General features: G+C 38.6%; 1 protein-coding gene across 1 annotated transcript in view; it reads right to left on the bottom strand.

Moving 5' to 3' along the window:
• Positions 1-505: 505 nt before the first annotated feature.
• Positions 506-24,879, bottom strand: part of ARHGEF37 (Rho guanine nucleotide exchange factor 37) — a 42,300-nt gene continuing 17,926 nt past the window's right edge. The window contains exons 5-13 of the mRNA XM_070933976.1: positions 24,018-24,217; positions 22,372-22,502; positions 20,477-20,581; positions 12,944-13,054; positions 12,196-12,525; positions 11,495-11,623; positions 10,095-10,290; positions 5,394-5,566; positions 506-1,133 (exon numbers count right to left, since the gene is read on the bottom strand). Of these exons, the coding sequence (XP_070790077.1) occupies positions 909-1,133; positions 5,394-5,566; positions 10,095-10,290; positions 11,495-11,623; positions 12,196-12,525; positions 12,944-13,054; positions 20,477-20,581; positions 22,372-22,502; positions 24,018-24,217 (1,600 nt within the window). The 3' untranslated portion in view covers positions 506-908. The remainder of the gene's footprint in view (positions 1,134-5,393; positions 5,567-10,094; positions 10,291-11,494; positions 11,624-12,195; positions 12,526-12,943; positions 13,055-20,476; positions 20,582-22,371; positions 22,503-24,017; positions 24,218-24,879) is intronic.

Genomic DNA, 24,879 nt, shown 5'->3' with positions numbered 1-24,879 from the left:
ATTTTACCCACTATAACACACCACAGCCATTTTGTTCAGATTATTAAGACTGATATATTACTGAAGAGAACAACTGGGTTTACAATAGTAATCTGGGAGTTCTACCGTAAATCATTGGAAAATGCTGAGATGGTTCCTTTAGCTGTTTCTTCACTATCATAAAACCAAAAGGACATTATACCAGTGAAAGAAGAACGGGGCTTCAACTAGACTATGGCTCACAGCTTCTTTGTCATGATGGGTTGCTAACTGACTGAGATGGGTATTCTGGAATGAGTTAGGAAGAGACACATTCCCCTTCTAAGCCTTTGTTGCACTAAGCACAAGGCACTTATGTGTCCTTCAGATATCTTTGGTTTGAGACCATGCATTGATCAAATACAAGTAGTCCTCATTTAGTGACTGTCTCATTTAGCAACAATTCATAGTTATGACAGTAACGTAAAAGTAGCTTTGCAACATTTACAGGTTTGTAAAACAAAGCCGAATTAAGATTGTAAGCACAGTTGTGGGTTCACTTAGCAAACACTTCACTTAATAACTGAGTTGTGGGTCCCAAATGAGATCATTGAATGAGGACTATTTGTAATGATAATGGTGTAGAAATTATTCTAGATTACTGCAAGAACCCTTCTTTTCCAATATTTGGAAGATCCCTTGTCAGCCTTAGATCAAGAAATACCATCACAATTATAAGTAGCTTATGTACCTACATCCCTTCACATTTTTTTCAATAAATATGGCACAAATTCATTCTGAATTTCTGAAACTGAAACTCACAATATTCCAGAGGCCTCCTGGCCTCATTGTCAGCCTCTTTGCCCATTGAATGTCATGAAAGAAAGGGAAAAAGAGAGGCAATGAAAACATAGCTGACTTCTAAACCAAGCATCTCTTAACAGTTGCATTTACTGAGCCGGAAATGGCCAAACGGGTGAAACCCATCCAGGTGGTTGTGGGGGTAACACGATCAGGTGGTTGGAAGGCACGTAGCCCCTCTGTCCATTCACTTCCACGAAGAACCATTCGTTGCTTCCCTTTTTATCATGGGGTTCCAGCACAGTCACTGATTGGCCTGCTTGCATACTGACTTCCTGGTTGCTCCTGGCTGTGAAAGGATAAGCAGCACTTACCTAAGAAAAAAAGAAACAAGGTTATAATACTGGATATGATTTTGATCATTATAATACAGGATAAGATATCAAAAAATTAAATAAACATGGCCAGCTCAGTCCTATCCAGATAGGCAAAGTGTCAGAGTAATGAAGATTTAAAGCTGACCAACCCCTTTAAGACTGAGGATGAGTCAGCAGGGTTATTGCCCTTTAAGAAGCTGTCTATATAAAGGAGGCCATTAGAGGGTGTCCCCCCCCCCTCTCTCTCCTTGTGTATCATTCTCTTCATTTATCTGCATTGTAGTTCTCTGGGTAGAGTTGAAGAAGACTGATTGCTTGTCTGGGGTGTTCCTACCATGTGTATATTTGTAGATAGAATTGTATATAAATCACTGTTTGTAAGACAAACTTCTGTCTCCTGTATTTTGCTCCTGGGTGGTCTCGAAATGTAGTTACACTGTAAACACTCTGACATAAAGCAACTTTCTGGGGTGCCTTTCTGCAAACATCTTGAAGAAGTAGAAATTTATTCTGAAAGTTATGACAAGTAGCCATATCCAGAGACAGAACAGGTATCAGTGGACCAGAGGAATGCTGTCGATATAATTTACTTGGACTTTAGTAAAGCATTTGATAAAGTAGACCATAACCTACTACTAGATAAAGTAGAAAAATGTGGGTTAGACATTATCACCACCAGATGGATTTGTAACTGGCTGACCAACCGCACTCAACATGTAGTCCTCAATGGAACTGCATCTACATGGAGGGAAGTATGCAGTGGAGTACCCCAGGACTCTGTTTTAGGCCCAGTGATCTTCAACATCTTCATCAATGATTTGGACGAGGGGATAGATGGAGAACTCATCAAATTTGCAGATGACACCAAGCTAGCAGGAATAGCCAACATTCCAGAAGATAGGCTCAAGATACAGAAGGATCTTGACAAACTTGAACATTGGGCACTATCTAACAAAATGAAATTCAACAGTGAAAAAAGCAAGGTTCTACATTTAGGGAAGAAAAACAAAATCCACAGGTACTGTATATGTGATACCTTGCTCAATAGTAGTAACTGTGAGAGGAATCTTGGAGTCCTAATGGATAACCATTTAGATATGAGCCAGCAGTGTGCAGCAGCTGCCAAAAAAGCCAACACAGTTCTGGGCTGCATTAACAGAGGGATAGAATCAAGATCACGTGGAGTGTTAATACCACTTTATAATGCCTTGGTAAGGCCACACTTGGAATATTGCATTCAATTTTGGTCGCCACGATGTAAAAAAGATGTTGAGACGCTAGAAAGAGTGCAGAGAAGAGCAACAAAGATGATTAGGGGACTGGAGGCTAAAACATATGAAGAACGGTTGCAGGAACTAGGTATGTCTAGTTTGATGAAAAGAAGAACTAGGGGTGACATGATAGAAGTGTTCCAATCTCTCAGGGGTTGCCCCAAAAAAGAGGGAATCAAACTATTCTTCAAAGCACCTGAGGGTAGAACAAGAAACAATGGGTGGAAACTCTGAAGGATATTGCAAAATCTCCATTCCCACCCCACTCTCGGGCCACCCAAATGTACTCAAAATTTTCGCTACTGGTTCTCCGAACTGCTCAAAATTTCCTCTACTGGTTCTCCAGAACCTGTCAGAACCTGCTGGATTTCACCCCTGATCTTATCCTCAGCTGGGTTGAAGGGGAGAGCCGAGATCTGCCTTCTGCAGAGTCCTTTGTCTGTGTTCCTCCTGACTAATACTTTCCAGGCCTTATCCAGATTCCTTATGAATCTGTCTTTATTGCTCTTCTAAAGAATATTTTACTGCTGTTCTTGAGAAAAAGCCCTCGTTCAGTGCTGTTGAGGTTGATTTAAATGGGGAAGGAAAGCCAGATACTACATATTATTCAGTGTTGTGGGTTCTGTCCCCATTGGGTGCATTACAGGTTTTCTGTTTCTTTTACCAGTAAAGAGTTAAATATTGCTGCACCATTTGCTATCGTCGCTTTGGGAAGTGGATGAAAAACAATTTTGTTCGCTCCATTTTGAATTCAGCGGCATTAGGTGATGATATTATGCACAGACCAATCTCCCTTGCATGCTTATGGCTGCATACTAACTCCATTGCTGCTCATTCTCCTGCTTTACCCTCTTCTGGACCTCTTACCTATTACAAGAACTATTTGTACTATGGACTTAGTACTTTCTCAGAAGACACTTGGACTGAAATTCAAAAGCAGCTCATCTGAGAGGTCCAGAGAAGAGACATTCATAAAGCTTCTCCCAATACAATAGGTTTAACTTTTAGTAATAGAACCTTGTTGCATTCTGGTTTAGTGGCACTGGGTGATGACTCATTACTGTTACAAAATTGTACAATAGTCACTGCTCAATGTTCCCAGAACCAGTCTCTTGAAGATGCAGTTCCTACAGCAGTTTCTGCAATGCACTATCATTATTTATGATGTCTGGGGGAGTGCCAATTTGCCTACAACACTATAGCTTTAATAGCACCAGCTGCCAGGATGACTACTATTGCTCTATGCTCATATGCATGGACCAATTACAGTAGTATGTTGCTGAGCTGTTCTACAAGTTCTTGGATCTCATCTTGGTATCTTGTGGCTGGTGCTGGAATTCTTCATACTCTTGGATGACTTTGACCTTCATACCTTGGGAAAGGAGTTTGGTGTAGCTCTTTATGCTCATGGCCTTAAGGGCAAACATCAACTACATCACATGTAATTGCATCCCTAACTTTTGTGAGAGGACACAAGCTAGATTTGCTCTTTATTTGCAGATAAGATGTGATCTGAAGATGGAAAACATTAACGATTGTTCTTTGGAACACTTGGATCTCCTCAAAGATGGAGGATTAGTTAGAGCCATCCACCCCATCCCACAAGACATCCAAGGGGCATTTAGGGGTGTACCCCACAATTTGGCAAACTGTTGTATCTCAGTGTAGTCAATCCTTAAAACACAGAGGTGACAAGAGATGATGGGATTACTCCCATGAGGCTTTCCCCCAATTATTGATTCCTTAGTTTACTAGAGAACTGATGTAAGTGGAGTGATGGAAAAGAGATCTAAAGCAATAAAGGTATAAAACCAGAAGCAGATAACACCAAACATTAATGAAAGTTCATGTTTCAGCCTACACAATGGTGATAAGAATTGCAATGTGGCAGTTCTTCTCCGTGCTTATTTCATCTTGTGCTAAAGATTCATGCTTGTGCTAAATTACAATCTTTTAGAGAAAGATGAACAGGACAAAGTGATTGCACACATACTGTACTGGATGAATTTGCAGATTTTTGGAAAACGATTTCACTTGATAGGATTTTCAGTAATTTTAATGTTGCCAATTGTGATTTGAATTCAGGCCTTTCTTTGCCCTTTCACATAGCTAGGCAGGACATGGATAGCTGGATCCAGGAAGTATTCAATGTTTCTCTAAGGAAGAAAGTAATGTCCACCTTACTTTAAAAGAAGCAGTTGACATTCCTGGTTATGGCTATGTTTAATTAATTTTACCCAGGGTTCAATGTCCCTGTTTTAAAGAATATAGTTGAAAGATGGTGGGGAATCAGAGGAACATCATAAAAAAGATTTTAGAGGAAACAAGTTTTCTAGATCTTTTCCAGTTCAGATTCTAGTTGTGAGGCAGAAATGGTTTTAGAAATGGTGGTGAATAGTTTTCATTCAGAATTCATGCGGACTAAACTTTTCAGGGTCCTATTAGAACTTTGACTTCTAGCTCCTACAAAAGCAGCAAGTGAATGCCCAAGACTAGCTGTGATCTTATGATCTATCTTGTGATCTTATGTATTGTTAGACATAATCATAAACTAATCCTTCATGTGGCTGCTGCTCCTTATCAATTTTTGTTTTGGTTTTCATTGCTGATTACATGTATATATTTTTATTTGACCAACACCTTGCCAGTTCCCAAATCTGACCCACACTCATGTTTCACTTTATAAATGTCTCAAGGGTGAGTCAACATATCTGGGCTATTCCATATTTAAATCCATTTGAGATCCTATTTCTAACAAGCTACCTGGGGGAGGGGAAAAAAATCACTTGAGAGATATGCCCAATTTTGCATCCTGAAATGGCCCTGTTAAAATATAAATCAACATAACAGGACAGGAAATGCCATCATCTGCCAGTTTCCAGCCATAAATTCACTGCCTGTACACAACCCGTACTATTGTCCTTGAAAATCAAAGCAACAAGAAAGACAAAGACAAGAGTGGCTGAAAAGCTTGTACTTTACTCACCTGTAAAACTGGAGCATTGAAGTATGCTGGGGGATCGGGAGTTTGGGGGAAGTTGTAAGTAGGATGCATTTTCCCAGCAGTATCACCCTGAGGCAACGTCGTTGTTCTGGGCTTTGAGTTGGGGACATAATGGTACCGTTGGAGTTTTCCAGGTGAAACATAACCTCTTGGACCTGCATGGCACATAAGACAGGTAAGGTCTGGTTGAAGGCTAGACTGCTGACGAGAAGCAGATTGTTCCCTTGTTGTTTATCAGCTAGCCGATGGCTGTACTGCAACTCCAATGAAAGTGGCATGAACTTGACATAATTGGAAAATAATGGTGTAGAAATAACGATTGATATAAAAAGGAATGGACAAAAAGGCAGCATTTATTGTAGGAAAGAAGAGAGGATGTGTGGGATGTACTAATGAAAGGATGTGATTTTTACAAGAGGTTTTGGCAAGATGTAATCTGTCCTGTTTTAAAAATCAAGGCCAGGAGGAGATATTTTTGAATACATTAAAATTTTACATTCATATAAAAAGCCTAATGTTACAGCGACAATGGCTAAACTTTTAACTATGGCTATAGGTTTTTACTGATTTATGAATGTACACGTTTTAAAATGCTTAATATAATATCTATCAACTTATTTATCTCAAACTGTTTTATTTTATACTAACCCTTTTTATTATACTGTATCTATGCTTTCTTATTTGTGTCTTTCAACTTAATAATAGCACTTAGCAATAACACTTAGACTTATATTCCACTTCACGGTGCTTTACAGCCCTAAGTGGTTTACATAGTCAGTATATTGCTCTCAACAATCTGGGTCCCCATTTTACCAACCTTTGAAGGATGGAAGGCTGAGTCAACCTTGAGCAGCTCAGAATTGAACTGCTGGCAGTTGGCAGAATTAGCCTGCAGTACTGCATTCTAACCACTGCACACCATGGCTCTTGAACTATAATATTTTGATATTGTTATGTCATGTCATGTCATGTCATGTCATGTCATGTTGTGTTGTGTTATGTTGTGTTTTGTGGTGTTGTGTTGTGATGTGTGTGATGTGATGTTGTTCGTTACGTTACATTATATTATGTTATATTATATTATGTTATGATGTTATGTTATGTTGTTATGCTATGCTATATTATATTATATTATATTATATTATTATTACATTATATTATTATTACGTTATGTTATAGAAGGGAAACAAGATGAGTGGGAAAGATGACCAACATTAGCACAAATATGATGAATGGAGACAAGAAGGGGAGATATAGAGCTATAGAATTAGAATAAGGCCTGGAAAAAAATACACTGTAGGGAAAATATAGAGGAAGGGAAGGGGTGTTTAATATAGATAAAGAAAAGACAAGAAAAAAGAGAGCAAAGGAACTGGTTGCAATATGAAGGCAGAGAGAGGTAGAAAAGTCAGTATAAAAGAATGGGAGAGATGAAAGAAAGGGCAATTTGGACTTCTGCCCCTGCTTTAGGCAAAATTCAGCCATGGGACAGGCAACTTATAGTTCAGTTAGTGATCTCCTGGTTGGTGAAAAGAATTCTCTTCCTTCACCCCTCTCTGTAGCTACTCACCACCCCCTGAAGTTCGGACAATGGCTGTCTCATTTTCTGCCTAACAGGACTATGGTACAATTGCTGTAAAGAGGCATCTCTCCTGTTTTTTGCAATTACCTAATGCATGCAAAATCTGGTAGGGGACCTTACAACTCCTGGGATACTTGAGTCCGGCTGTCCTATCACCGCTCTAGTTTTCCTCCTGACATTTGATTTTCACTGCTCAGAGAGCAAGCAACTCTCTCTTTCATTACAATCATTTAACAAGTATACAAAGGTATCTTTTTTCCCCCCTATGACCTAGTTGCTGAGAAAATCAAGGGAAACTGTCCCGGGGGCGGGGGGGATCTACTTCTCATTAATAAAATGCAACTGGCTAGGAATTATATTCTCAATGGGAACTAATAAAATGTGACTGGCTAATATAAATCTATCTGAATCAAATTAAAGGTCCATTTGATCCAATACCCTGGTTTCCACAGTGGTCAATTCTTGATCTCTAAGAAGCTCAGTGACTAGTATTTTAATTCACTCAAATACTAAAAGGCATATAAAACCAACTGTTCAGTGGTAAGCACTCTCAATTAAACTAGAAGAATGACAAAATGCTGGATGTGCCTTAATCTACCCTATTTTTTGGAGTATAAGACGCACCTTTTTCCCCCCTAAAAGAGGGTGAAAATTTGGGTGCGTCTTATACACCGAATGTAGCCCTGCCAACCCACTGGCCCCCACCCTAAGGCCTCTGCCTCCCAGCAATTTACTTCCTTGCAGCAAGCTGCAAGAAGAAACAGTCTGCTTCAGCACAGCCTAATTAGCACAGGTTAATTGTCCCTTGGATCGGCCTCCCGAATCTCAGCTGTTTCAGGCTGCAGGGATTGCCATTGCCTATTGCTGTGTGGGCCTCTGCTGCTTGCTGCAAAGAGGTAAATTGCTGGGAGCAGTTTTTTTTTCTTGTGCTAATCAAGCTATGCTGAAAACGAAAATGAAAGTAAAGCAGGGTGTTTGCTGTTTGCTGCAAAGAGGCAAAATTGCTGAGAGGCAGAGGCAGATTTCTTTTTCTTGTTTTCCTCACCAAAAAAGGTAGATGTGTCTTATAGTCCGGAGCATCTTATACTCCGAAAAATACGGTATTTTTTAAAAATATTAATGGTTTTAGAACACAAATAAAAACTATATTGAAAAGTTTAAAAAATCTGCCAAAGGAAAGACTGCAGATTTCCTTTTTTCCTTCCACATTAGCTAATCAGACTATTAGATCACATGTTACATGAGCAATAGCACTCTACAATAATCTTCCCCAAATTGCTGAACTCCAGATCTGATGGACTATAATTCCCCTGATAACCAGCCAGAGATTTGGGAGTTGTAATCCAACACATCTGGACCTCACCAGATTAGGCTCAATGAAATCTTCTGTGGTTACGGCTTAAGCTTCTTATCTGATGCAGTAGGCATGTAAGAGATATCAGACGCAGATTCATTTTACATCAAAAGGCTTCACTTCATCAAAGACTGTTCTGCAGCCAGATCAATTTACTCACCCCTTCTTTTCCTGCTAAAAAAGTTCTAAATGCCAATATGTATTTTGTAAAATAGTCCTTTTGGATCATTTGAATTTATAGGTGCATCTTTCCATAATACCAACCTCCATTGTTTAAGGACTTGTTGCAATTAAAGCATATATTATATGCTTATATTAAAGCATATATTATATGCATATATTATAGCATATCCCGGATCTGCGCACCTTCCGCCGCGCCTTAAAGACCTTACTATTTCACCAGGCCGGCCTGGCCTAATTTTCCCCCTCTTTTATAAAAGATTTTTAAAATTTTAAATATCTTTTAGTATTTATATATTCAATTTTAAATTGGTTTTAAAAGTTTGGGGTTTTAAATTTGTCGGGGCCAAAATTATTTAATTTGATTTTATTCTATTTTTTAAATTTTGTATTGTATGTGTTTTTATTGTCTGGCTGTGCACCGCCCTGAGTCCTTCGGGAGTAGGGCGGTATAGAAATCTAATAAATAATAATAATAATAATAATAATAATATATAATTCAAAAAAATATAAACCAGGTAGGTAGACTAGGTTGTATACGAAACAGCATATATTTGTATACAGCTATACAAATTAGCCATGATGGGATTTTGATGCAAAAGCATAATACAAAAATATTTTGTCTATAAACAAACAACTGCCTTCAGTTGAGTTTGACTTTTACTGATTTCAGGGTATACCCACATACAGATATGTGAAAAAGAAAATACATCCCCTTTGTGTTGTAGGGTTTTACGTATCAGTACATAATAAAAACCATCTGATCCTTAGCAGTTTTTAAAAGTAGGCAAATCCAAGATGAACAACGACACATAACATACACCATGTCATCATTTATTTTACAAGCCCAGAGGATTCCTGATAATCTCCCATTCAAATATTACACAGATCTGATCTTATTTAGGTTTTTGAGATAGATATTCAAAGAACAATGGATTTTTTTAAAAAAGGCAGGTACAAGTGGGGGGGGGAGCATTACTTTTCAAATTTCACAAAACAGAATAATGTGTGATATTCACAGACTGGGTTTAGACCAGGGGTGAAATCCAGCAGGTTCTGACACGTTCTGGACAACCGGTAGTGGAAATTTTGAGTAGTTCGGAGAACCAGTAGCAGGAATTTTGAGTAGTTCAGAGAATACCACCTCTGGCTGGCCCTAGAGTGGGGTGGGAATGGAGATTTTGCAATATCCCTCCCCTAGGATTGGGGAGGGAATGAGGATTTTGCAGTATCCTTCCCCTGCCATGCCCACTAATCCACGCCCACCAGTCCACGCCCACAGAACCAGTAGTAAAAATATTTGGATTTCACCACTGGTTTAGACTGATCAGACCATCCCAACTTACCACTCTTGGTAACAAAGAAAATAAGTCCTTGGTGCTCCCTGAACTTGCTTGTTTTCTTGCAGAGTTGATGATGATTACCTACTTTAGATCATGAAACATCTGCAAGGAAACCACCAAGCTCAGGGAACACCAAGGATCCCTCATTTCAACCCTGAGCTACAAACATTCTTCCTTATCAGTACAAAGAAAAGGGTTCTGGGTGATTGCAACACTAACAATACCTCCTGAATCAACCAGCCATCGGTTTGTGTTGCCCTTGGAGTCCATGCCATGCAAAAAAGCCACTATCTGCCCTCTCTGCAGAGTCAAGTCCATGTCTTTGCAGCCACCGGTGTCACTTGTCACTTGGTACAACTTATCTGGGCCATGTTTGTTCAGAAGCAAATGGACCTTCTTCTCCTCTGCAGAGCTAAGAGCCTATTGAAAAGGTAGAAGGAGAAATGAGTCAGAAACAATATCCCCTGTGGAAGAAATACGCTGCTGTGTTTTATGTACTTATGCATGAATCATAATGAAACAAAGTGCTAATGCATCTAACCAAAAATATCCGAGAACAAAGTGTGACAAATAGTTTCAGAAAACAGATAAAATAGGCAATTCTGCAAATGAGGCAGAGTAGGACTGCAAGAAAATGGACACTGGGAAAAGGAGAGGGAAAATTATTTTCATCTGCTTCTAATACTACCAGTTCTATTTCTTCTACAGGGCCAAAAGCAATACATTTGCTCGAGACAGCTGCTGCTGAATCTTAATGCTACAGCCTTTCAAACAATCATACTGAACTAAGGTCAACTACTTTGAAAAATGTCAGTAGGCTAAATAAAACATGCCTAAATTAAATTTAAAAATGCAAACCATAATAATTGTCTACTTGTTACCCTTCCATTGCTCAGGATTGAAATATCTAAAATCTGTCTGTATGTTTTACGTGCACAATTCTCAAATTATAAAGTTTAAGCAATCTTGCCAGTAATTTCTTTAATGGCAAGTTCATTTAATGGTACTGCAAAATCAACTGATTAAGATTATCTGTTTTATCCTTCCTAATGCTTCTACTGGCCCTGAGATTGTTTTGGGATTACTAGTAACTAAATTTGTTTAGTCAGAAGTTATTACAAAGGCCATCCATTGGCCTACAATTTATACTAAAACCATCATTTGCTGCAGAAATAACTTCTATATACACTACGGCATGTATGGGTCAATGACTCAAAAAAAAGATCTTAAAAGGGTTCATACACTTTTCTCCTAAAATGCATACAATGCACAAATAGGTTGTTTAGTAAAGATTTCTGAGTGCCTTAATGAAAAATGTGACATCATCAACTACAACTCATCTTGAGTACTTCACAAAAGGGTAAAGCAAACTCTCCAAAGACAAGCAAGCAAGCCTTTGAATTATTCACTTCCCTTGCACTCAAATTCCAAGTTTATACACAAATCAATCCAAGCATCCAAATATCACAGAATATCACTGGATAAGACCTAAAGTTCACCTGGAATTAGCATCTGCTTTTTCCATGCCCATGCCAAATATTTATGAGTTAACTATTCATCAGTCAACTGAGGAAATTGTGTACGAGTAAACACCCACCCTCCTGCTTTTCCAGTAGCATCATACCTGCACAACGGGACTTGGCAATACAGTATCAAACTTCTCCTGGAGAAAGTACAGCTGATCTTCAGCCTGTTTTAAAGTATTGGTTACCATTTTCCAAAATTCAGTTGCAGAGAGATGTTTATGGGGCAGCTGTAAGAATAAGCCTAGAATTAAATGACTGAAACTGTGTGTAAAACTATTAGTCTCCTAATTTTCTTAAACTTTGTATCAGGTCTCCTGCTATTTATACCAGTGGTGGGTTTCAAAAAATTTTACTACCAGTTCTGTGGGTGTGGCTTGGTGGGCATGGCAGGGGAAGGATATTGTAAAATCCCACTCCACTCCAGGGGAAGGTCACTGTAAAATCTCCATTCCCTCCGCACTCCAGGAGAAGGAAACTGCAAAATCCCCATTTCCTCCTGATCAGCTGGGACTCAGGAGGCAGAGAATAGATGGGGGCAGGGCCAGTCAGGGGTGGTATTTACCGGTTCTCCAAACTACTCAAAATCTCCGCTATCAGTTCTCCAGAACTGGTCAGAACCTGCTGAATACCAGCTCTGATTTATACCATTCATAACAGGCTGCACATCAGCATAAAAATATTTTAGGATATGGACTGGGATTTCTGTGTTTTCAAGGAAATGCTACATTTTTCCCCCCTTCGAGTATATGCCTATTGGTTGCATGCAGGGGGAAAGAATCAAATAGAAATCGCCTCTTACCTGGACAATCTCCCCTTCTGCCTCTTGGAGGACTTGCTTGGCCAGATCCCTCTGAAGAGTCACGAAAGAACACAGGATGCAGGCCAGCCACTTCAGAGCCACTTGATTGAATGTAGGAAGCTCAGATACAAGCAAGGAATTAATGCCAAGATAGGCATTCATGATAGCCTCTTCCTCGTAGGTCACACTGCCCGTCTCGTTCCTCTTTTCCTCATATTCCTCATAGTCGAGCAGCTTATCCGATCGCTTCTTGATTAGTTTCTGGGGTCCTCTCAGAGTCTCTGACAAGTTGCACAGCGGCTTATATACCAGGTGTTCCAGCCTCTGCTTCTGTAAAGGAAGAGATGCAGACTTTTCTCAAATCTTGACCTCCTTTGCTCTGTTCCGAAGTGGAAGATCAGAAGCCTCTGGTCCTTCTCCTTGCTATATACCTAATATTTAGAGAAATCTTAGATCATCTAGAACAATCTCAAAGAACTTGCTTTGAAATTTTGGAATATATATATGACATTATGTTCCATTTCTCAGAAATTGGCTCATTAGGTAAGATGAAATTTTTTTTTTCCTTTGAAAAAGCCCTGTATCTCACAATTGGTTTATCATCATTCATTATCGTCTTCAGTTATGCCGAGACTACAACTCCTAAAATCCCAGTTTGCCTGCAAATGTGAGAAGGCAAAGCTATAATCAGTCAATCCGATCCTTCCTCTTCCCAAATTTGGCAAACTAGAAATGAAATTATACTTACGTAGACAGGAAAGATGGTGCTGTGAAGCTTTTTTGCAAGGGAACAATACGGTTGGATAATGTATGTTTCTATATCCAATTCATCCTCATGTGGTTTGAAACTAAGGAACATCTGAAAGATAAAGAAATTAATCTGATAACCTAAAAACATGATCTTATCAGGATCATGTCCACAAAATCAGTCTCTAAAATGCCATTATTATTTATTGAAAAGCAGTATTTTTCAGGTTAAACATGCATGAGTTATGGAAATAATATACAGTTAGATTATAAAGGGGGGATATGTAGAAGAAAGGCTTGAAAACTACATTGAATTTTAATTTTAAAGAATTTTTATAAAATGATGTATCATTGGTACATGACACCAGATAAATTATCCAAAATGTATAAAAGCAAATTTTAAATATTTGTTGAAAATGTAATCAAACAGTGTACCGTACATTTTTCATCTTTGGTGGACCTGCAGCAAAAATATTGGAATCAAATACGTATTTTGATGAAAATGGTTTTAAAAGTAAATATACAATGAGACTGTTCTTTTAGGCTTAATGGACAAACAAATAGAAACCTGTTCTGGAACTTTATTTTTACATATGATAATGGAAGTAAGACTTTATATGCTCAAAGGTGGGAGGGCTTACAAACACCAGCAATGGAAGAATGGATGATGAAGCTGGTAGAATTGGTGGAGATGGCAAAACTGGCAGCCTTGATTTAAAAAAAAAGACTTTGACAAATTTTATTTCTACTTGGTAATTTACTTTTGGACTTTTTGTGGGGCAGAAATGAAAAACTGATTTGGAGATTTGATGATTCTGTGGGACCATCAAAATAATGCAGCAAATATTAATCTTAGAATAAGAGTTTGATGCATGTTTTTTATCTATATGTACCAGGGGTGAAATCCAGCAGGTTCTGACCGGTTCTGGAGAACCAGCAGAACTTTTGAGTAGTTTGGAGAACCGGCAAATACCACCTCCGACTGGCCCCAGAGTGGGGAGGGAATGAGGATTTTGCAGTATCCTTCTCCTGCCACGCCCACCAAGCCATGCTCACCAAGCCACACCCACAGAACTGGTAGTAAAAAAATTGAATTTCACCACTGATCTGTACCAAAGAAAGTCAGAATTCATTCTTTTTCTATTTTTTCTATTTTTTTCTTTTGTCTTGTCCCCTTTTCTGAATTGTTTTCTTTTTCAAATCTTTTTTCCTGTTTCTTTATTGTTTAATTTAGTATTTTTTAAAAAAATATATAAAGTTATACACTTTTTAAATCCATGAGTTATAGCACACTATCTAAAATAGGGAAAAGAAAAAGAGAATGCAGGAAAGAGATTAGAAAGAAGGGAGAAAGGAAGCTTTGGTCAGTTCCATAAAAGTTGGAAAGTGGTGAATTGTGATCACAGGTTAATATTTGCCATTGTCCAGCTTTTATTATAGAAATAATAAAGGCAGGACACCAATCAAATAAATAAATATAGAATCCAGTTATGGTTTTTATTTCTACTTCAAAATTGCAGTTTACACAAAGACTAAAAATGCTATACACAAATATTATTAATAGGTGGTGGCACTTCTGGCATAGGACCCGGGTACCTCCGAGACCGTCTTCTGCCACCAATAGCCTCCCACCGACCAGTTCGTTCCCACAGAGAGGGTCTCCTCAGGGTGCCATCAGCCAAGTTATGTCGGCTGGCGACGCCCAGGGGGAGGGCCTTCTCTGTGGGAGCCCCAGCCCTGTGGAATGAACTGCCCCCGGAAATTCGTAAGATATCTGACCTCCGGGTGTTTCGCTGCGCATTGAAGACCCTGTTGTTCCGCCAGGCCGGACTATCAATACAATAGTTTTAAATTGGGGTATTTAAATTTATTGGGGTTTTAAATTTGAGCCATTTATTTAATTATTTTAAATTTTATATCATTGTTTTGTCTGTGTTTTTAAATAGGCTGTACACCGCCCTGAGTCCTTCGGGAGAAGGGCGGTATAGAAATAAAATTATTATTATTATTATTATTATTATGGATATTGTTGTGAAGTCTCATTCTGGGAGAATCCTGGTGTCTGTGTACTGAGGTTGGACCATAAATTAATGCAAATGTTTCATGAGTCGCCTCCCAAACTTTGCTTTACAAAGTTTACAAATTTACAAATTTACAAAGTTTACAAATGCTTTACAAATTTACAAATTCATCAGCACATTTACACAGATGTTTCCATTGATCAGAGTCTACTTCCAATTAAATATTCATAAACATGGTCGTCTTCTTTTGCTCTGACTACAGAGCAGGCCTTGAGAAGCAGGTGGGAAATGGTTACTTTTTACTTGGAAAAGTAAAAAAGCATGAGAATCAGAATGAGATAACCCCTCCCTTGACTTTGTCCTTAAGAAAGGAGAAGGTTCTCTACAGGCTTTCAAGATTCTGTTAATAGCATTGCAATATTTAGACTTATATACTGCTTCACAGTGCTTTACAGCCATCTTTAAGGAATTTACAGAGTCAGCAAATTGCCCCCAACAATCTGGGTTCTCATTTTACCAACCTCAGAAGGATGGAAGGCTGAGTCAACCTTGAGCCTGGTGAGGTTTGAACTGCCAAATTGCAGGCAGGCGGCAATCAACAGGAGTAGCCTGCAGTACTGCATTCTAATCACTGTGCCATAGTGGGTCTTAATGAACCCCAACAAGAAATTCTAACAAGTAGCATTGCTAGAATTCCTGCAATGTTGGTTTCTTGGCCTGACCTACCTTGAACATCTCCCCATCATCTCAAAATAATAATAATAATAATAATAATAATAATAATAATAATAATAATAATAATAATAATAATAATAATAATAATTCACTTCAGATGTCTGAGTTTAAAAAACAAAACAAAATTTAAGTCTTTAAAATGTGCCTTTTGGTTACACGTTTTGAAGAAGGATTGTCTAAGACGAATTTGCAATATTGTTGCATCAGATTTGAAATCTCTTGTAGATTCCTGATGACGAAATGCTCTCTTTGGGAAAACTTTCTTACCAATTGAGTCTGACATCCTATTCTGAGGAGCATCAGTGGCTGGTAAACCTATATTTTCTTTACTTTGGTGGATGCCTTGACTTCAGAGAAGACATCATGTGTGCTGCTACCACCCCTTCCTTTTCCTCTTTCCCCTCCTGGGTTCCCCACATTTAATGGCCTATGATAGAAGTTTGGTCACTGCACAATCATTCCTTCCAATTCAGAACTAAGGGGATATTTATACTATATTTCCAAAATCCTACCTGCCACATGGTGTGCCAGATGTTTTGGATTTTTTTCTTCCTTTTGCCTTCTTACATAATTCCGCTGTTGGAATTATGATTGCTCCTGGACATTTAATTTAAATGTTCCCCAAATACTGAAGCATGTTCATTATTAATTTCAACAGCATTATTAATTTCAACAGAAAATGCTATTAACAATTTTGAACACATTATTTCCAGCCTTGGTTCTGGAGAGTCAGATAGCAAAATATTCTATTCTTCTGATGCTGCTTGGTTGGTTCTATTGTTTTGGATATAAAAAGGAAGCAATAGGCAATCTGGTGTTCAGGCATACCTGAATATATGCTACGGTAATATGTTCCCTTTCTAAGATTTGCTTCCACGTTAAAAATCTTAATGGATGAGGCTAGCTAAGTTCTTGCAAAAATGTATCACTTTTCTCTCTGTCTATGGTGATTCTCTATCCACCAGGTCATGGTTGTCCCAAAGGTGCTTTTTTCAAAAGGCAACTGGACTTTCTTGGGGTCCCCCCCCCCCTTTGAAAAGGTTTCACTTCTCATCCAAGAAGCTTGAAAGAAGGAAAAAACAAGAAATTCTGGTTGCCTTTCGGGAGTGGGGGGTAGCACCTTTGGGTTACTTCTCCCTCACAAGAATATTTCTCCATTCTGATGCTTTTAAAATTTAGATGAGCAGCCCATGAGCAGATGTAAATTTGAATTTGGAAATGGCAAGCAAGATTAAAATCTTGGCTAAACATCTCCCAGGCTTTCCTTTCAAAACTGTGGTGCTGTAAAGATCTGCCTCTGTGGCCATTTTCTATGCCATTTCACTATGTGCGCTTACAACAGCGAGCATCAAACAGGAATCAGTTCTAAAGTTAATTCGCATATGGGCCTGCTACTACTAAAACCCACTATTTGTGCACATGGCATAGATTACCATCCATTAAAGTCTATTCCAGTCCACTTCATTCATAATTTGAAGTATTATTTGAACTTACTGCCTCATAATATTAGATGCACAGCAATTATATCTAAGAGTTAACTTTCCCTGGATTGATTAAGCCCTTTTATATTTTAAGGTTCAGATGGTTTTGTGATTATTCAGAATTAATCCTCATTGTATTTTAGGGAAGTAGTTTACATTTTACCAACCAGCTGGTAATTTCTCTTCCTCTAAATTCATTATAGTTTTGTTTTTTTTCAAAATCTTCTTAGCCTACAATGGAAAGGCTTTGGCAGGAGATTAGCCTTGACAGCAGAAAGTATTTATTCAGCAAATGGCTCCTGATGGACATTGCAGTTGACAACAGATTTTCCCATTTTAAAAGGGAAATCCTTGAATTCATAGCAGAAATATGTTATCAGTGATTCTTAAAGTATCTCCCTGAACTACTGTAGGGAAAGAGCAGGAAAAGGCTAATGTTGTAATGTCTTACTTGTGGTCTCTACTGAGAAAGCTGTCTGGACTCTTCGGGAATCGAAACCTGAACTAGACAGGAATTGTTTTTTTTTTATAATTGCACTGTAGGGCAGAGGAGAGTGACAAGATACATTAAGACTGCATGTGTTGCTGAAAATCTTGTCTGTGGTGCTGGTATCCAATTGCAATTCTAAACAGGTTCCTAAGTAGAGAAATCTTATTTTAATGGCCTATGTGGGAAGAGGCCGTCTATTATTCACAAATGTCCAGTAAATTGGAAGGTACATGATCAGATTGATGAATGTGATTTGTGTGATCAGACAAACAGAATTAAAGGTTATATTTTTGTCGATGTATTATACAATAAACTTAATTATGTCAATAGGCTAAATCGCAGCAGAATTTGGTCCCTTGCATGCAAAGTCCCTTGCATCTGGTAAATTGAAATTTCACAGTAATCCCAGGCCAGACATTTGTGGAAGTCATTATTAACAAGAAGGTGAATTAGGAGTCACATTAACATGGTTTATAAGTGACCGATGCTCTGTTTTTCTTTTAAAATGCTTAACACTTAAAGTAGTGTAAGGACTCTCTTTATATCTTCTACTTACAATGAGCATTGTAAGCATTGTAAAAATACAGAACGAAAGGCTATTAAAGGTTTTAAAAAGAAAGAAAAAAGAAAGCAGGGAAAATTGTACCAACAAAGTCAAGCAACATCTCTCCTTATCCCAGTTCTATTTGCTCTGCTTCTACAGTATATCCCCTTCACAAAAATGGTACAGTAAATTTAAAGCAGGGGGAATATTTGGCATAGCACTAACTTTTTAATGTGACAGATGGAAGCAGTAATTAAATACATCATTGGAAAGTAATCATATTACTTATATTAATTACATGTAAGCACCATCAAATTTAGCTTTTGTTCAGTATTTTTTGGGAATGCAGCTCTTGGCTGACCATGGCTACCAGCCCGGAAAATATTGCACAGCCCTTCTGGAAGGATCTGTTGGGTTTCCCTTACCACTCCTCTTCCACTTGCTTTTCTTATTATGCTCCATAAAAGAGGGGTGTTTTTTAAGTGTGGGACCACTTGTCTCTTTTAGCTAACTTTTGATGCACATCTAATCTCATAATTCTGTGGACATTATTGAAGTTCTCAATTTTTTTAAAAAAAATGTTTTTGAAACTTCCTACCTGCATTACCATATCTTGACATGCTTCCAGGGTTCTGTTTAAACATGTATAAAACCCCTGGTATTTTCCTTCTGAATGTTCACTGGAATCCTTAGAAGCCCAATTTAGCTACTGCTCCTTCTTTTTTGCCTACTGCCTTCTTTCCAAGTTCTCCAAGGTCAATTCCCTGAAGAAAGAGGAATGAACGTAACAGGTGACAGAGGACTAAGGTTACTCGGTTTTCTGAACCTCATAATATTTGCAGCTGGGAATCATGAAAACTTGGTTGTGAGCCCACTTAAAGTCCATTAACTTTAAAGAAAGTTTTGCTAGGTTCAGACTAGGGTTCCCTCATTAGGATGGGGAAAGTTTGCATTTTGAGCTGCTCCTTCATGAATACATATCCCAGCTCACACATTCAGAATGTATTGATGGAAAAAGAATGCATGTATATAGCTGGATTCCTTCCAAGACAAGAGTTAAATGACATATACATCAGTGTAACTGCTGCCTGAAGTTCAAGCAGGAGTAAAAACTAGCAGATACATGCTGGTTGGGCCACTTGTTTTACCACATCTTCTGCACAGACTTTCTTAAATAGACTTAGCAGCTTTCCATCTTGCAAAAATAGACATATTGGATCAAAGTAACTATATTCATACTAACAGCTTTAGAATAACAGAGTTGGAAGGGACCTTGGAGGTCTTCTAGTCCAACCCCCTGCCTAGGCAGGAAACCCTACAGCACTTCGGACAAATGGTTATCCAACATCTTCTTAAAAATTTCCAGTGTTGGAGCATTCACAACTTCTGCAGGCAATTTGTTCCACTTATTAATTATTCTAACTGTCAGGAAATTTCTCCTCAGTTCTAAATTGCTTCTCTCCTTGATTAATTTCCACCCATTGCTTCTTGTTCTACCCTCAGGTGCTTTGAAGAATAGTTTGACTCCCTCTTCTTTGTGGTAACCCCTGAGATAACACTGCTATCATGTCTCCCCTAGTCCTTCTTTTCATTAAATTAAGAGCCTTGATAGTACAGGGGTTTAGTGCACCCTGTTATTAACACAGCTGCCTATAATTTCTGCTGGTTCGAATCTCTCCAAGGCTCAAGGTTGACTCAGCCTTCCATCCTTTCTAAGGTAGGTGAAATGAGGACCCAGTTTGTGGGGGCAATAAGCTGACTTTGTATAAAATATACAAAAGAATGAAGGCTATTGCTTAACGCATTGTAAGCCGCCCTGAGTCTCCGGAGAAGGGCGGCATATAAATCAAATTAAAAAAAAAAAAAAAAAAAAAACTAGACATACCCAGTTCCTGCAACTGTCCTTCATATGTTTTAGCCTCCAGTCCCCTAATCACCTTTGTTGCTCTTCTCTGCACTCTTTCTCAACATCTTTTTTACATCGTGGCGACCAAAAACTGAATGCAATATTCCAAGTATGGCCTTACCAAGGCATTATATAGTGGTATTAACACTTCACGTGATCTTGATTCTATCTTTAGCTTTAAAAAAGCTAAAACCTAATACTGTGGATTTCTCTCCGGTCATGATTTAAAGCAATCTCAGAAACATTAATAGAGACAATGTTGGATTATCAACCACAAAAAGACACCTCTAGTCAAGTTTCTAAAGTGTGCTCTATAATTCCATGAGTTTGGTTGGACATTAGATACAAAAATGTTACCTGTGTGTTGTCCAGAAAGCAGGCCACATTCTCTTTCAGTTCAATTATAGCTGATGCCAATAACTGAAACTTTTCTTCCAGTTTATCAAACTTCTTATCCTCTGTCTAAAGATCAAAGAAAAGAAATTACATTTTGTCAGAAGGCAATTTACAGATAATAAAAGATTAGTATTGAGCAATGATGCAAAAGACAATAGAATGCCGCTAGTGAATATGGACTTCTATGAACGTCAATCATACTGTTGGGAGAATTTTCCTCAAAGCAATCTCCCTGGGCAAGTGCAAGCATCCCTAAAATCAAAACACTGAGTCTATCAACGTTCCAACTGACGAACCCAACCGAAGCAAGCACGGGCGAGATGATCCAATCTCTTCATGCAAAACTTTATTGAATACATCACTTCAGCAAAGATGAGGACAAAACCAAATCTAACTACCGCTACTTCCTGCGCAAACCCACATAGTTAAAATTTAGATTCTCCCTCCCCCCTATTAGACCAGGTCACATTGTCCAATTGAGTCTCATGGTATTGTTATGGCCGAAGTGGTTATAGAAAAAAAAATGCTTTTAAAAGCCTCTGATGATCCCAGCTGAGTTGCCTGATTGTCAGAGGCTTTTAAAAGCATTTTTTTCTGCAGCCTCTTAAGGTTGTAGAAAAAATGCTTTTAAAAGTAAAAAAAAAAAAAGTTGGCTATGGACATCCAGTCACATTACCCACCACCACCAAGCCACACCCACAGAACCGGTAGTAACAAATTTTACATTTCACCACTGGAAACATCATATTTTACGAATGAAGACAGGATTTCTCTGATTCCAGATTAGAAGGCATTAAAAGAAGATGGTGGGGGGGGGGGGAGAGAAATCAGAAGCTTTTTTAACTTCTATCAATACTTATAAATTTAAGTATTGCAGATGAATAGGCGACTATGGTATGGAAAGCAAATATCTGCCATCTCTGGAATTACCAGAAATTATATTATTTCTGATAACTCTGGATCAACAGGAAAGTCTAATGCAAGTATAGACTCTTCTATTGGATCTTGGAAGAGGCAAGAGACAAACCGCTGGAAAATTACCATGGAAAGAGAAGAGAGATAATTGAAAGAAATTTATTTCAGTAGGAAAAGCTGATTTCACTAAATTTGCTTCAGTTCTTGAATTTTTTTTTACTGCCCTAAAATGGCTAAGTTGAGAGTTAAGGAATATTACTCCAATAGATAGTTCCACACAGGCTTCTCAATGCCGTCAGAGATAAGCTAATTTTAAGCAGGGTCATAATACTTTATCTTCGACAAACAGGAATCAGTGCTAAGCCCAATATCTCAATTAGGGATGTAATGAGGAATGGAAAATGCTCGGCATGCTTGCAGCACTACATAAATTACTACTCCTGTCATTACATGTGAAGGAATCATCCTCAGCCGGGTCACAAGCAGAAGTTGTTATGTGATCTCCTTCCAAAATGTGTCATGATCCATAAATGAAGCACATGAACTCTTAAAGACTGCAGTGTGATCATCTACTGCTATCCACAAAACAGCTTGAGGGCATCTTGAGGGCATCGGGGTGAATTCAGTTGAATGGAATGGAAACTGTGGACGAGATGGAGGGTCCTGGAATCTACATTTCCTAGAATACTCAATCTATAACTGTACTGTTTAAAGCAATAGCACTTAGACTTGTATACCGCATCACAGTGCTTTACAGCCCTCTCTAAGCTGTTAACAGAATTAGCATATTGCCCCCAACAATATGGGTCCTCATTTTACTGACCTCAGAAGGATGGAAGGCTGAGTCAACCTTTATAAACCTTTCTTCATTCTTTTTTGCCATTCCAGACTACTGCAGGGCATTCAGTACCAAGAGATACAGCAAAATGACATATATTTACCTTGGTCACAATCCCAGCTTCATGCATGAAGAGGCGGCTCAACCGCGCAGTCTTCTTGGCAATGGAGTGGGTATTGATACGGGCCAGACGTTCTCGCAGAGTCAGATACCCAGCCTTGTTATATTTATCTGCTGTTCTCAGTCCAAAAGAGAAGGTGAGAAATGTAACAGAACAAATTATATAAGGCAGGAAGAAATTGTTTCTGGGTATTTAAGGATTATTCAGTAGATATAAGAAAAAGAATGCCATGGCAAAACTTAACTTTGATATCCCAAAGGTGCTTTTTCAAGAGGCAACTGGACTTTCTGGTTTTTTCTTTTGAAGACATTTTGCTTCTCATCCAAGAAGCTTCTTCAGCTCTAAGTGGATGGTGGGGAATGGAAGGATTTATACTCCTAGGCAATGATAGTTTGCTGCATTAATGGACGTTTGGTTGAGGCGAGATCATCCAATGAGAAGGGCTGGGCTCGCAAGCAAATGAACTCCAAAATGACAAATCCCTGAAACACAACCGCGTCTGAAACTAAAAGCGGTGGAATACTTTCAGACATGGTTACATTTCAGGGATTTGTTGTTTTGAAGTTCAAACCCAGACCTTCTCATCCTCAGGCATGATTGGTCAATTCTCCCAAAGCAGAATTATGCCTTCAAATCAGTGGTGAAATTCATTTTTTTTTTACTACCAGTTCTGTGGGTGTGGCTTGGTGGGCATGGCAGGGGAAGGATATTGCAAAATCTCCATTCCCACCCCACTCTGGGGCCAGCCAGAGGTGGTATTTGCCAGTTCTCTGAACTACTCAAAATTTCTGCTACCGGTTCTCCAGAACCTGTCAGAACCTGCTGGATTTCACCCTTGCTTTAAATGTATCTTTCCTTTCCAAAGTGACTTCTCCATTGTTTGCATGTTTGGAACTGCAGCAGAAAAAATCCGTGTATGAATAATGTTGCCCATTGTGCTTTAGACCCAGAGCTATAAGTGAGTTGTAGCTGATTAATTTCCTACATTGCAAATGCTGACTCAGAAAACCTCTTGCTGTGCCAAGGTAGAAATGATGTTAGAATCACATTTTTAAAAGTGCTTTCCCTTTATTTTGCCATTATTACACTTTCAATATCCCTAGGTATTTATTTATTTAGCGTATGGTTGGTCACACACAGTATTAAAACACTTCATTTTTACAGGTTAAAAACAATTAAAACAATAAAAAAGCAGTAAGAAAACCTAAAAGGAAAACAGAAATAACATTTCAAAGTTTAATGTTGAGTTTGGAGATCCAGTCAGTAGCTGCCGTTGTTATGCAGAGGAAGTCCCTAGAATCTCCTGGATACCTTCTGTTAGGGCATTCCCTCACTATATGCTGGATAGTCTGTCGAGGGGCCCCGCAATCACATTGTGCTGAAGGTGTCTTTCCCCATTTATACAGGGAGTCAGCACGCACCCCATGAGTTGTTCTAATTCTATTATATGTCACCCATATCCCTAGGTAAACTCAAGGAAATTAGATCACAAGTCCTGCATAAATACATTCCATATATTTGACTCACTCCAGATATACCGGATTTCAATTTTCCAACAAATTATTGTAACGGATTGAGCGCTATTGGAAGTTGAAGGTTCCTGGCCAGAGAAGATCAATCTCTCTTACCTATTTCCTTCCGCCTTTTATATTCATTGATATTGGCATTGACGTCTGCCATAGCGGTGGCTGCAGCCTGCAGGGCTCCAAAGGCACTGTCAGTGCCTGAAATGTTTTCCACAATCTTCTGCAACAACAATGGGTATTTTGTGATTCGTTGCACTGGCATCACCAGGAAGAAACTCAAGTTTGAAGCACCAGTGTGAGGCCTAATCAAGAAATGCATAAGGATATCAGTAAGAGCATGTTGGGTCCCTTAGAAGCAAACAGCGCCATCTATTGGGATCCAGAAAGCATATTTTCTCTGTCATGGAGCTTATTCTCTGAAATAAGATCTCTCCCCTCTCTGCCCAGAGATCCATATCAACCCCCTATCCTGGTAATGTTTCAGAACGCCTTCAAAATCTTGATTCCCCCCCCCCCCCGTGTCTTGTGGTGGGGTGCTTATAGAACACTGTAGGTGATATTTTTATTAGAGGCAGTGGGTTTGTGTAGATGCAGGGATTTTCTTAATGGTTTACCTTGTTTTATTTCTTGTTTTTATTTTATGTAAGCTACCCAGAGTCATTTCGCAATGAGCGTCCTCTAAAGCTCCTAAATAAATAAACATCAGGATGTAAAGCGGCTTTAAATTGTTTCAGCCTTTCCAAATGTGAAACTGAATATTTCATATGTATTTAATAGAGGGCAGGATTTGCCTTTTATATCCCCATTTATTTATTTGATTTACATCTCATTTTTCTTTTGTACACCTCAAGACAGTGTACATAATAATTCTTTTCCCCAATCTGATGAGGTGGATTGGGGTGAAAAAGTGTGCCCCAATCCAGTCATTCAATTGGCTTCCTTGCCTAAAATAATACTAGAAATC

The sequence above is a fragment of the Pituophis catenifer genome, unplaced genomic scaffold (genome assembly GCF_029215685.1).
Source record: "Pituophis catenifer annectens isolate HBS135680 unplaced genomic scaffold, rPitCat1.0.hap2 SCAF_2, whole genome shotgun sequence".
Taxonomy (NCBI): Eukaryota; Metazoa; Chordata; class Lepidosauria; order Squamata; family Colubridae; genus Pituophis; species Pituophis catenifer.
The sequence above is the reverse complement of the archived record's forward strand: the minus strand, read 5'-3'. Positions and strand labels throughout refer to the sequence as shown.